Source organism: Enhydra lutris, unplaced genomic scaffold (assembly GCF_002288905.1).
Source record: "Enhydra lutris kenyoni isolate GAN:26980312 unplaced genomic scaffold, ASM228890v2 scaffoldscaffold59, whole genome shotgun sequence".
Taxonomy (NCBI): domain Eukaryota; kingdom Metazoa; phylum Chordata; class Mammalia; order Carnivora; family Mustelidae; genus Enhydra; species Enhydra lutris.
The window spans coordinates 5,714,101-5,728,802 of NW_019154143.1; the positions used below are offsets into that span (position 1 = coordinate 5,714,101).

The 14,702-nt window shown below is 39.7% G+C and overlaps 1 protein-coding gene across 2 annotated transcripts in view; it reads right to left on the bottom strand.

Annotated features, from left to right (window-relative positions):
• LOC111158369 (heterogeneous nuclear ribonucleoprotein L like) overlaps positions 1 to 14,234 on the bottom strand; it is a 38,084-nt gene extending 23,850 nt beyond the window's left edge. For both annotated transcript variants that reach the window (XM_022520380.1, XM_022520379.1), the window contains exons 1-2: positions 13,721 to 14,234; positions 3,937 to 4,055 (exon numbers count right to left, since the gene is read on the bottom strand). In XM_022520380.1, the coding sequence (XP_022376088.1) occupies positions 3,937 to 4,055; positions 13,721 to 13,909 (308 nt within the window). In that variant the 5' untranslated portion in view covers positions 13,910 to 14,234. The remainder of the gene's footprint in view (positions 1 to 3,936; positions 4,056 to 13,720) is intronic.
• Positions 14,235 to 14,702: the final 468 nt, after the last annotated feature.

Here is a 14,702-nt window from a genome sequence, read left to right on the forward strand (position 1 = left end):
GAGAAGCAACTCCAAACCAACCAATTTCATACAAATAATCTCCTCCAAAATATTTTTAAATATTAAAGAATCCAAGAAAAATTATTCACTGGATTATGGTAATCATGGTTGCCTATGAGTAAGAGGGTGAAGTTAGTCACATTTCACTGTATACTCTTGGGGAAGAACATATTTTAAATAAATATATGAAATAATAAAGCAATGAAGGGAGGAAGGGAAGAAAGAAATCAAAGCATGTGGATCACACCAGGGGAAACAATAATCTCCTCTGTTCATAAGAACAAGCCCCTTAAAAATGTTTTAAAATACAATCATCATGGCTTTATAATAGTAGAAGTCTGCAGAAAAATCATCACGCCAGGTACTCAGTGACAGCACTGTTTCTCAATAAGCATCTGGACCTACCACTACCCTTTAGAAAGTGGCAAATGGTTTATTAGTAAGAAACAGACCACTTTGTAACCTGGCAAATTATGTAATTTCTTATGAATTTCAGCTGTCACGATTTTTTTGTTTTTTTGTTGTCACGATTATGTTACTGCATTCAAACTGCTTGTTTTGCCTCATTTTCATATCTTTAGAATCAAGAAAACAGAGCTGATGTGTAACAGGCATTCAAAAATCAGTATTCGTTCGTCTATGAGGCTTGTTAGCTCTCCCACCCACATTGTTCAAAATTAAAGAAAATAACAACAGACCTTGAATTAAAGATTTACCAATTATGAATGCAAAATATAAATACTAGGAGAGAAAAGCATTCCTTTTAGAAATTTCTTGCTAACATTCTGATGTCTTGCATGAAAAATAGAAAACCCTGGAATTAGAACTATGCTAAAGAAATTAAGGAAGAACAAACATTCTCCTCTCAAATATATATGTTGGTTGAATAGCTAAATGGTATTACCAAGTAAATAAGTTAATAATGCCCTTTGATCCTTTGGCACACAGAAACTTATAAAGGTTCAAAAATAAATTCTTTATTGGCCTATTATAGACTTGGTCACAGTAAAACTGCCTCTGTAACTATAGTAAGTGAACTAGAAGCACAGTTAAAAGTTAAAAAGTGTCATTACATGAAGATAAAGGAGAAATTAGAATGTTTTAGACGTCTCAGAATGCATCTAAACTGTCTGGCACATAATTTATAAGAAATCTTAAAAGCACTAATATGAGGGAGACTGGAAGACCAAAGAAAAGAAAGAAAATAGACAATGGGACTAAGGGACATAGTAGGGTCAGTGCTTTCAACTTATAATTCAAAATACATTTACCAATTTTTAAATGAAAATTAGGTCCAGGGGCGCCTGGGTAGCTCAGTGGGTTAAGCCTCTGCCTTTGGCTTAGGTCATGATCCCAGGATTCTGGGATAGAGCCTCACATCGGGCTCTCTGCTCAGCGGGGAGCCTGCTTCCCCCTCTCTCTCTGCCTGCTGCTCTGCCTACTTGTGAGCTCTCTCTGTCAAATAAATAAATAAAATCTTTTAAAAAAAAAAGAAAAGAAAATTAAGTCCCAAAAGTTTTGTTTTAAAATTTTAAACCAGGGCGCCTGGGTGGCTCGGTTGGGTGTCGTCAGCCTTCAGCTCCAGTTGTAGTCCCAGGCTCCCTGCTCCACGGGAAGCCTGCTCCTCCCCTCTCTTACTCCCCCTGCTTGTGTTCCCTCTCCTGCTGTGTCTCTGTCTGTCAAATGGATAAATAAAGTCTTAAAAAATAAATAAAATAAAATTTTAAACCAATACAGCTAATTATACCTAGCATCCTCTCCTTTAATGGGAGGGGGAAAGGTAGGAAGAGAGACGCAGTAAAGATTTTTAAACATTCTTTTTGATCCTAATACATGGATACACTACAGAATAAAGACAAAAAAATATATAGAATTTCATTAAATTGACACAACCAACATCATATTGTAGTTGCTCCTAAACTTCTTTCCTACACATTTAGTTTTTAGGTATAAACTTACTACATGTTGAATTTAGCGACACATCTTTTTAGTATGAGCAGTTTCTATATAATCTTCATAATCGCACACACACCACTAAAGAAATAAACAGAAAAAGGTTCTAAAATGCAACATTCTGAAGCAAAACACCTATTCCTCATTGGAGGCTATTCAAGGTTCTTTCAGCTTTAAAAGCAGCCACCTCTTACTCAAGATCACTTCATATAGTTAAAACTCCTATGGCACACATTTATGCCAATCAAACTTCTAATTTTATACCAATTTGTTCCAATTATTTCACTTTTTTATCCACAAAACTACCAATCCTGAGGGCAGAATGATGCACTATGCAAAGTCACTGAATTATATTCACAAATAAAACACTTTACCATGGACTAAATATCAAAAAGAAACAGGCTAAAATTGGACAGGCCACTCAAAAGTGATTCAAATAATTCAACTTCAACAAACAGTCCTATTTCTTTAATGCCCAATGTTCAGGTCATGGTCATAATTAACATCAAAGTATCGACACAGTTATTATTTCTCTAAAGTTTCCACCAGTATTTGCTCATCAACGGGTTTTCTAATATTGCTTCAGTATTTCTTCACTTTAAGGAAGTAATTTTAAAAGCCCAATATTTAAAAAAAAAGGGGGGGGGGATAAACCAGAAATAGCCATCTCTTTCTAACTTCATGAGACAATGCAACCCATAGGGCTAGCCTAGCACTAACATGCAAGGTCTAAATAAGGCTAAAGGTCTGCTTCAATAAATGAAGCTCCAGACAAAAACTTAAACTTCCAATATCCACTTCAAATGACTAACAAATGATAGTCATCCTAATGACACTTTAAGAAATGGGCTTTCTTCTGCTGTGTAGATTGCCACTTCATACCTCCAAAAATAAACAATATGTAACTGTGGTTTCTGAGGTTCATAAGTTGAGGATAACAGGTTCGCCAAGTCATCCACCTCTCTATAAAGTCATCAAGAGAATTAATAAAAAAGACGCCATGATGGAAGGTGTCACTTAACACTTCTACTACTGCTTCTTTGAAGCAACGATTCCTGTTGGACATCTCTGATCACTCTCTCACCATCATCTATTTATGCATCCTTTCAAAACTCAGAACTCCACATAAATTTTTATAAGTTTGAAGCAATCAAGCAATCAAACAATCTCAGCAAATATACTGAAATTTCTTTGCTGTTTGTATATTTTAAGTTAGTCTGTGCCTGATGCCTATAACCAAAACCCCAAACATAGTCACCAAGGAAAAACTAATAAAATCAACTCCAGACTACCCATACTAAGAAGAGAACAACAGCCGGGCATACTCCAAAAATAATTAGAATTTTTGAGTATCTATTTTTGGCAGCAAATTCACTTTTCTGATTATGTTTTCACTTAAGTCAATATTCTTAAGCATACAGCAGCTGTGGGAAGTGAAAGGAGGAGCCTGAGTGAATACAAAACACAAAATAAAACAAACTAGGAGAAAACACTGATTGCTCGTGGTCTGCGTAAGAACTCAACAACACAAACCTACACAAATAATGCCTACCCTTAATCTACCCCCCTTTTACTTACCAATTAATTCTTAAATATTTCAAAATAAACAACCAAAAAAAAAAAAAAATCAGTTTTTAAGCACCACTACTTAAAATTCTAAAGAAGAAGGGTGTAATCAACTCATTTAAACATTAAAGCAGTATTTAACAAGGAATCATGGACTGATCTGAAAATCAGATGAAAGGTGCCGTAATCTATTTCACATACAACCTGGCTGAGGAGTGAAAGGTGATCATGGATCCACAAAAAAACATCCATGCATCATCCCAGAAGGTTAAGACTAAGAGGTTTAAAAGAAATACAAAGGTTCTAAAGAAATACAATCACAGGCAAACAATATATACTATGACATCAATATATACTTAAACATCAAGGCTTTTACCATACTGTTTTCAATCTGCATGAAGTCCCTATGAGCCTTACCATATTGTCCCAAATTTCTCCAGAGCCTCCACAAGGTCTGCTTCCACCACAGATTCACAGAGTCCTCGAACATGGACAACAGGTGAAACAGAAACTTTATGATGACTTCCACCTGCCTCCTAGCAAAAGAAAATAATTTATAGTTAAAAACTTTCAAAGTCTAAATTGCATCTTTAGTAAATTCAATCCTGCATTAAAAAGCAAGCAAACAAACAAACAAAACCCCAAACCAAATTGCATTCACAAGTTAGCAAAAGGACCTGAGAAAAAAATCATCAATTAAATGTTCGGCATGAAAATTTTGATTTTTTTCTTTTTTTAAGATTTTAATTTATTTGACAGAACACAGGCAGGCAGAGCAGCAGGCAGGGGAGAGAGAGAAAAAGGATCCTCACCGAGCGGAGAGCCCCCCCCCATATGTTTGTACATATACACCAAAAAAATCTATTAAAGGTTTTTTCCTCCTACAAGCAGACTAATCTAAAAGCACAAATGTTTTAGCTTTAAAACTTGAGAATCATTTTAAGAAAATTAAATCTCTTTATGGCTATTTTAAAAGCATCTTTTTACTGTTTACTTTATAACTTAAAAAATTACATCATGGCTTAAAGAAAAGAGCTAATTTAAATATATAAAGTAACCATGTGACTACTCTCTTACACTATTGTCAAATTCAACAAATAAATTCAGTCCTCTGCAAATACTAATTCAATACTTGGAATGTCATTTGAATTGCTTATGCTAAGTCTTTTCTATGGTCAAGCAGATATTCATTACACGCCACTAAGTTTGAAATGAATCATTCTGATTGTACACCATGTAACCAAACACTCCATTAACAACCTTAACAAATGAGACTCTGCCTAAGTAAAACTCAACAACCAAATGTGCATTATCATCATTAAGCTACTAAATATAACTGAACAGCAATGCAGGAAAAGAGCTCTAAATCATACCTGAAAACTTAATTTGGAACATATATTTAAAGTTTAAATAGTAAGTTTTACTCTAAAAATAATGAGACAACAATTAACTTCAAGAAATAAGACAGTCATCTTTGCTATCCTTAGAAATCAGCTGGTGAAGGTAAACGTACAGAAGAAAACTACATTGGCTAAGACTCTTCAAAAAGTTAGTATAAAAAAATAGTGGAAGATTTTAGATTAAGACTAAAGAGAGACAACAACCAAAGGCAATACTTAAGTCTTTATAATAGTAAAAACTGGTATAAAAGACATCTTAGGGATAACTGGAGAAATTTAAATATAGACAGGATATTATATTATGCAATAGAACTACTGTCTTAGGTATACCATTATATTGGTAATGTTTATGTGAAAAGAATATCCTTATTCTTTTTTTCCCCTAAAGATTTTATTTATTTGACAGAGACAGAGATCACAAGTAGGCAGAGGCAGGCAGAGAGAGAGGGGGAAGCAGGCTCCCTGCTGAGCAGAGCCTGATGTGGGGCTTGATCCCAGGACACTGAGATCATGACCTGAACCGAAGGCAGAGGCTTAACCCACTGAGCCACCCAGGCGCCCCAAGAATATCCTTATTTTTAGGAAAGCTGGGATATTTAGGGATGGATCGTCACGATATATGCAACTTACTTCCAAAGTTTAGGGGGAAAATGTATATAAATATAGACAGACACATATGGAGATGAAATCCCAAATGGCAAAATGTTAAAAACTGATTAATCTAGGTGAAGGACATATGTAATTGACTATTTCACAGAATAAAAAGTTGGGAAATTATTTTATTATGTAATACTTAAGGCCTACAATATGGTATGAAGAACAATATAAACAGTCATTAACTCACCGCTCGGTTTAAAAAATAAAACACTACCAGTCAGCTGAATATATCTACCTCCCTTCCCATCGTGGATATCCATTATCTTGAATACAATGCTTAAAAGAATGACCATTTTTCAAATTGGTCTTCTCTCAAAGAAATGGATTCCAGGACCAATTTTTTTAAATCTCTCAAAGATTACCTTATGTTAATATATTATTATTTAATTTTATTTCCTAAATGGAACAGTTCAAAATGTAAGTCATTCTTCAGAAGCTAAAAGCTATTAAATGTAAACACTATGCTACTTAGGGGAAGATACAATTATCTCAACTTCAAGGCAGAAAACATACTCTGTCCCCCTTGTTATTTCCCTAATACCCACTCAGTGAATCTGCCATTCATGAGTTTATCTACCTTGATATTTCTCTCATCTTTGTATTATGGCCCCTTTTCTTGAACTTAATTTTTTTTCATCCTTTCGGTGAAAATAAAAAAAAAGAAACCCCCCCAGGGTTGTTTCCAAATATAAAACTGATATACTAATGATATCTTTTCAAACAATATTTTTACCACCCCCTTTGCCCCAAATATTAAAAGTTCTGGGGTGGATTTTTTTGGGTTTTTTTTTGGTTTGGAGAAAGAGAGAGCAAGTGTGCACAAGCAGGGGAATGGGGCAGGGGAAGACGAGCAAGATTCTTAAGCAGGCTCCACGCCCAGCGCAGAGCCCAACACTGGGGCTCAATCATGACCCAAGGCAAAATCAAGAGTCAGATGCTTAACTGAGCCACCTGATGCCCCCTAAAACTTTTCTCAAATCAGTATTTTCTTATCTCTACCTATCCTATATACTAGTGGTGAGAAATCTGAAATCAGCTGTACAATTTCTCTTATTTACGCTAAAATTACCTCTTTTGAAGTATTATATTATGCATCTAACTACTAATTGGCGAATAAATCAGTATTATTTACCCCATGCATGTATTAACACTTTGTCTTCTCCAGTTCAAAAGTTTCTTTTTAAAATCCTTTCTCATACAGAAGCCCAAATTCCTTCCATTTCTAATTATTTAGTTATCTAGGCTCCATCCAGACCTATTTCAGACTAAAAACAATATTCCAAGTGAGCACTCAGCAAATGAAGGCATGCCTTCATTTTACATACACTTTTTTTTCTTTTTTAATTACTCTATCCTTTCCTTATGCAAACTTTGTCAACTATAATGGAGGCATTCTCTGGTCCCCTTTACAGGCTATAGACCAGTCTAGTTATAACCACTCCAAACTCCCAGCCCCTTAAAGGCTATCTGAAGGACCAACTCTAGTAACAACAACTTTAAGTGCGAATTTTGACTATTGTTGATTAAAGAGCACGCTCTTCTGAAGAGAAGGGAAGCTCAGTAGAGTATAAATGAAGTTTCTATCTGAGAAAAATAAGAAGGGCCCATTAATGCCTCTTCACATAGTAAAGCAACAACTGTAAACCAGTAAAGCCAGGCACAATGTCCTTACTAGGCTTTTTTGTTTTCCCAACATCTCCATGCCCAACACATGCTCAACAGCAACTGAACAACCTTCTTCTGCCCTCTTACAATTACAGGATTAAAAAAGTCCAACCTCGGGTGCCTGGGTGGCTCAGTCTGTTATAAGTGGCTGCCTTCAGCTCAGGTCATGATCCCAGGGTTCTGGGATAGAGTCCCACATCGGCTCCCTACTCCACGGAGAGCCTGCTTGTCCCTCTCCCTCTGCCTGCTGCTCTGACTACTTGTGATCTCTGTCAAATAAATAAATAAAATCTTAAAAAAAAAAAAACAAAACAAAACTCCAACCTCAAACTCAGTAATTTATTTGCCAACACCAGACACAGAACCACTGCCAAGTGATTATCCAGCTTCTCCTTACATACCTCCAATGACAGGAAACCATCTACTCATGAGACAATCCATTATATTTTTAGAAAATTCTTCCTAATATGCATCCAAATCACCCTCTCTGTCACTTTGTATCCAAAATGGCCTTTGAAGTCAGACCAGCATTTGAATCTGGACACTTACTGGCTCATTGATCTTAGGCTAATTACTTTGCTGAGCCTCAGTTTCACTATTTTAAAAAAATCCGTATCACATAAAATTACTGTAAATAAATATACAATATACTAATATAAAATGTCTAGCACAGTGAGAGATGTAGTTATTTAGCAATGGTTCAAGAAATATTAAATGGTGCCACCTACCCTTATCTACATTTCCTTCTTCTACATGATAACCTTCCAATTATTTGTAATGATTGCTCACACCACACCTAAATATACCCGTCAGGCTGAACAGCCCCAGATTCTTCTGTCATTCCTCTTCTAATGAGATTTAAAGTATCTTTTCCATTCTGGTAATCATTCTCTGGATGCATTAGAATTTATCAACATTAAATAAAGAATTCTCTCTCCCTCCCTCTCTCTGTCAAATAAATGAATAAATAAATCTTTTTTTAAAAAGTGGGGGGGGGGCACCTGGGTGGCTCAGTGGGTTGAAGCCTCTGCCTTCAGCTCAGGTCATGATCTCGGGGTCCTGGGATCGAGTCCCACATCAGGCTCTCTGCTCAGCGGGGAGCCTGCTTCCCCCTCTCTCTGCCTGCCTCTCTGCCTACTTGTGATCTCTCTCTCTCTCTCAAATAAATAAATCTTAAAAAAAAAAAAAAAGAACTAAGAATTTATCAACATTATACCAAGAAATGAAAACAGTATTTCTAGATACTAAGTTATCCCTTTTATTTGGATAGTTATACAAATCAAGAACAAAGGAGTTTTAAGGGGGCAGCTGCACTACATGATTTTTATTAAACAATCACATCTCTTTACTTGCTTTCTTTCTTTTTTTAGAGAGGGAGAAATGTGGGAGACAAGCAGGGAGGGGGGATCTTAAGCAGGCTACATGCCCAGCAGTGAGCCCAACATGGGCTTGATCCTACCCATCTGAGATGACGACCTGAGCGAAAATCAAGAGTTGGACACTTAACCGACTGAGCCACCTAGGCACCCATTTCTCTCTTCCATTTTTTTTTAAGAAATAATAGAGCAGATCCAAAATATGGGAAACCCTTTAATTTTCTTATTTAATATTTTTAGGTACATCTGATCACATAACAAAAATTAAAAAGAACAGCCATATGCTTCAAATAACTTTCTAAAAAAATCTTTGCTTTTTTGCTCATGTAGTAGAAATTATTTGGTTTTGGCCACCCAGAACCCCTTTCCCCTTCTTTTTTTTTTTTTAAAGATTTTATTTATTTATTTAACAGAGAGAGATCACAAGTAGGCAGAGAGGCAGGCAGAGAGAGAGGGGGAAGCAGGCTCCCAGCTGAGCTCAATCCAGGACCCTGAGATCATGACCCAAGCCGAAGGCAGAGGCTTTAACCCACTGAGCCACCCAGGCACCCTCCCCTTTCCCCTTCTTCTGGTTAAACACACATGCACAGACACACGGACACAAGCACCCTTGTGCGTCTTGAACGCTGTTGTCCCTCTGGTATTCTCAATCACACAGTCATGCACACAGAAGTAGCCCAGTGATTAGCTGCAGGGAAGAGAGAAGATAAAAAGTGTTGGTCAGAAGGGATATATATGGGGGCGCCTGGGTGGCTCAGTGGGTTAAGCCTCTGCCTTCGGCTCAGGTCATGATCGCAGAGTCCTGGGATCGAGCCCCGCGACAACGGGCTCTCTGCTCAGCGGGGAGCCTGCTTCCCTTTCTCTCTGCCTGCCTCTCTGCCTACTTGTTGTGATCTCTGTCTGTCAAATAAATAAATAAAATCTTAAAAAAAAAAAGAAGAAGAAGGGATATATATGGACACTGGGAAGAAGAGTGTTTTCTATTTGCTAGCTGTAAGCATGTAAGTCTAGCTTTATAAATACATAGAGGAAACGGGGCATACAGAAGCAAGTCTCAGCGACATCATCTAAATCCCTAGACCCAGCCATGCCTACTACTGCCACAACTTGGCTTTCTCGGTGACGTGGGCCAATAAATTCCCTACCTCTGTCTGCCAGTTTTTGTATTGCTTAAGCTCACCTGAATTGCTACTGTGGCTGCAACTACAAGCTTTCAAACTTGTTTTCAATTCATAGAGGCAAAAAAAGCGCTAAATGAATCACAGATTCTTAGATATGGAATTTTTAACTTTTATATCTCCATCACTGAGAACAGCAGCCAGCACATAAAAGGGCCTCAAGTATTGTTTTTTGATCAGTTAAGAGATCACACTGTTCATGTAATCCAACCTCCTCATGAGATAGTTGAGCTCCAGAGATGTTAAGTGACAAAGCATACTGGTAGCAGATCCAAGACACTTGCCTTGGTTGGGCTTATGGCTCTACTAAGAGCTCTTTCAACTGTATGTACTAACACAAAGAAATATAGTCAATTATTAAAACCAAAAGATAGTAAAACCTAGTATTTTTCAATTTTTCCCTAATACCAAGCCAGAAAATCCTCACCTCACTCTATTGGAATAGCTTAGCTAAAGGAGACAGAGAACATTATTACTAAAGAAGCCTCAAGACGCTGGCACTTACCTCCAGGGAACACACCCTTTAACTTATTTATTGCCCAGAGTGTAGTTACTATGCTCACCGTCAGCCTCTAAACTTTTCCTATGGGAGCTAGCTAACAAAGTGACCTCATCTCATCTCCTATCCTATATTCATCCAATAAGCCATCATAATACACCTATACATCTCTGTAATTCAGATCCTTAAAGTATAGGAGTGTGTCTTAAATTCAAACTAGATTCTCTACCTAATATATATCATTAGGAAATCCTAGGATCTACATTTTTATCTTGTCATTTTGCCATTTTGTAAGTCTATTTATTAAAAGTTGAGAAACTTAAATTTTCACCACATCAGCAAACAAACCATTTTAACAATCTGATTTGCCTCTTGAGTCACTGACAGAAAATAAAAGAAAAACTTGAAAGTCTCCAAAATGAATTAGCACTCCATAAATCTTTATTGATACCAGTCTTTTAAAAAGCAGATATTTCTATATAACCTCCCCATTTAATTCCTCAATTGGTTTTGCCAAGTAAAACTCCAATATTTGGGAGTCAAGCTGCTTTCTTAAAAATAAGTAGATACAAAATTTACTATTAATATGATCCTGAAGGTCCTGACTGCTAAATTTAAGACAACCACTCACTCTAAGAATAACTAAATGTATAATACATCACAAACCTCCATAATCCAGCTTTGTTCAACAATGCAGCCCAGTGAATCTGAGACACTCTAGATTTTTGATTTTCAAATTAAGTGCCAGAAGCCATAAATTTGAAGACTGTCTTATTTCTCATATCCAACCTACCACCTCATTTCTTTTTTTCCTAACTCATTTCTCCATGCACCTTAACACATCATGACCATTCACAATTATCAACTCATTTTTAAATAGCATTTGTAAAAACACTGATTTCCTTTTTATTTTTTTTAAGATTTGACACAGTACGCAAGAGGGGAGGAGCAAAGGGAGAGGGACAAGTAGACTGCCAGCTCAGTGGCCAAGGTGGGGCTCGATCTCACAACCCTGAAATCAGGACCTAGGCAGAAATCAATAGCTCAGATGCTTAACTGACTGAGCCACCCATCACTGCTTTTCCTAAATACTCACTTTTCTCTTTAAATCTAATTAATATATTATTAAAGCACTAGTGGGAACTTAATTATCTGAAGCTAAATAATGTAAATCTTTGAAGTCTTACTTTGCACCTTACAAACCTCCAACTGGAATTGAAAAGATTGCTTATCATTGTACCTAACCTGCATTTACTGTTGTTTAACAGTTTGACCACAAGGTATTTTCTTCCCTGGCTGGACTGGAGGACAACTGAGGTTGAGCCAAACCCATTTCAGTTAGATGAATTACCATATTTCTAGCTGATGACGCACAAGACATTAAACTTCTATCCAGGGAATGCCTATCCTAATAAAATTTTATTATGTGCAGGTTTCCACAGCTGCAATAATTTCAAAGTAGCACCACAATTTACATGAATAAAAAGGTTTAAAAACGGGAAAAATAAAACTTCATTAAAATTGACAGTGCAGTATTGGTTCTACAGTTAAATAAAAGCAATTCACTATCTCCTAAGAAACAAAACAACAGTAAGATAAACAAAAATTAGAATTTATAACTCAATCTGCAGGTATTAGTTTCTGCCTGGGTAATTTAAAAGCTGCATTACATTAATCACCAAACTACAACTTCAGGTATGGAAAGGTTCAACTTTTATATTTTACAGACTAAATGAACTCAAGAATAGTAATTAAGGGACTTTCCCAAAGGCACACTGATCGTATGCTAGCTAAGACTTCTGGCTCTCTCTAAGCCCTGCCCAGTGCTATTTCCACTGCCAGATACAATTCACTCTAGATATATTAATTAGGTATTATTTTCTTCCCAACATCCAAAATAATACCACTGTCTTAATACCAAATCTATTTTTCAAAGAAAAAAATTTTCATAAAAAAATTAAAGTATCTTTCCAAAACACTTAAAACGTTTCATGCTACTACACAAAAAACTCAAGACTTCTGGCAAAAGAAATACACCAATCCATCGGCTCCATCAAAAATATCAGTTACTATATTCCTGCTTCCAAATTCCACAGTGGAATTGGTTTTGAACTGAAACTTTAAGAAAACATGCATTTCCTTTATTCACATGTTCAAGCCACATTTTTAATATTCCAAATACCTAGGCACAAAAAATCAAAAGCCATATCTAGCCACAAGGAAACACTTATTTTTAGGAAGAAAAAGTTCCTTTTTTCTAATGTGTTGAAACCTGTGTGTCACTGTTTCATATTTGGAAACTCTAACACTGGGGACTACTGACCAGAATTTTTCACATAAAAATTCAAACAACAGCTAAAAGGCTTATAATGTGCCTCTTATAAAATGGTGAAAAACATTCTGAGTAGAATATATGTGTATAATGTCTCAAACTTCAGATAAAGCTTCTTTTCAAAAAATCACAATTAAAATGTGATAAATGTTTAAACGACATCTAAGCCATTAAGACATCTTAAGTGCACCAAAAAAGGGCAAAAATTTTTGCTTTGCTTTGTTTCCTTAAAGTCTCCACGCACTTAAGCAGAGTTACTACTGCTCGCTGTGGGTAAGACGATTTTCACATTCCTTCTGCCTCCACCTAACATTTCTGATAAGAGGAACAATGTAAGAATGTATGTTTAATGCAATTTCGAGTTCAGTTCCTCCTTTCGTGGGGCAAATCTGGTAAGATCTGTTTTACCTGAAAATAAGGATGGTGTTAACACCTACCAACACTTTTTTTTTTTTGATCGAAGACGTAAAATCTGTACTGAGCAACGATCTTAAACCTGGGTAGCAAAGCATACACGCCATGCCTGCCAAGAGTAAAAATTTTGAAATTAAACCTTCAGGGGAACTAGGGTGTGAGCGCAGAGCCCAATCTGTCATTCGGTTACAGCTCTGCCCGGGACCCAGGTGGAGAGAGACCCCGGCGGAACCCACGCAACCATCCTGTGACCGAGGCCGGCGCGCGGATGCTGCGGGCACAGGGGCAGAAGGGAGAGAAAGGGTCGTCCCGACGCCGGCCAGCAGCCGGAGGAGTTAAAGTAACAAAGAGCTAATCGCGCCCCAAAGCCCACCCGGAGCGGAAGCAACGCCGCCCCGCCGCCCCCGTCCGGATACCCTCCCCAAGTTCAGGGCCGGCAAACGACTCGCACGCGGGGCCTGCAGCCAGGCCGGAGCCGGGTTCCCGGTCGGGATGCGGGAAACAGGTAGGGCAAAGAATAAAAGCTCTAAAGAGAGGAGCCGGCGCTTCCCGACTGGGTCAGCGCAGCAGCGGGGGGGGAAACTGGGCTCGCGGAAGGCCCCGGGGCCGAGTCCCCGCCGCCGGGCCCTGCTTCCCGGGGAGCCGCCAGGCACAGGGGACGGGGCGCCGCGCTTTGTTACCGGCTGTGAGAAGCTCCGACCGCCGCCGCCGCCATCGCCCCCGCCCCGGGGCGTAGGTTCCCGGCGGTTCTCGCCTTCCTCGGCGGCATAGTCGATCTCCCCTTCCTCGGTCTTGAGGCGCTTGGCCTGGCTCTCGTACTCGCGATCCTCCTCGTACGTCTCCCTGGGAGAGGATGAGGAGGAGGACATGGCGGCGGCCGGAGAGACCGGCGGGCAAGAGGGTGGGGGTGGGGGTGGGGGTGGCGGCGGGGCGCGGGCCTCCGACGCCGCCGGCCAGCCCCGCCACTGGCCGAGTGTCTTCAGCGAAGGTCTGCGCTGCCGGGCCGGCCTCGGGGGCCGGGCGCCCAGGAGCCGGGTGGGTGCAGGGAGCGGGCCGGGATGAGGGGGGCGCCCCGGGAGGAAGCTCCGGAGCAACCGCTCCCCTTTATTACGGAGCCAACATTCAGCCTCTCCCTCCTTCTCCGTCTCCGCTCCCAACCCGGGGGAGCGAATCTAAGGATGGGGACGCGACCGTGGCTTCCGGTCTTCCCTCCTCCCCTAATCCGCTCCCCGCCGCCCAGGCCGAGCCTCCGCCCCCGCCTTAGCCGCCGCCGCGGAGGATCGAATCCAGCCGCAGCCCGCGGGAAGCGCCCCTCAGCCTGGGTCCTGCTCCCTATTGGCAGGGGGAAAAGTCGACCCGGCTTCCAATTGGCCGGAAGGGCTGTTCGTCAAGAGCCGCCCACGGCTCGGCCTCGCCCCTCTCCCTGCGCCTGGTGAACTCGCTGCTGGCCTGCGAGTCCCGAGCGCCCAACACTCCCCGCGCGCTGCCGGGAGCCGTTGCTGCCCCCGCGGCCGTTAGCGCTGTTGGGACTCAGCTGAAGGCAGGCGCCGAGTGAACCCCAGTGGGCGATGAGGCGTGCGGTGGAGCCAGGGCTGCGGGTGTTAACCGCCCTCCCGCTAATTTAAATGCTTTTATTACTTCTCTTCAAGAGGATGAGGAAAA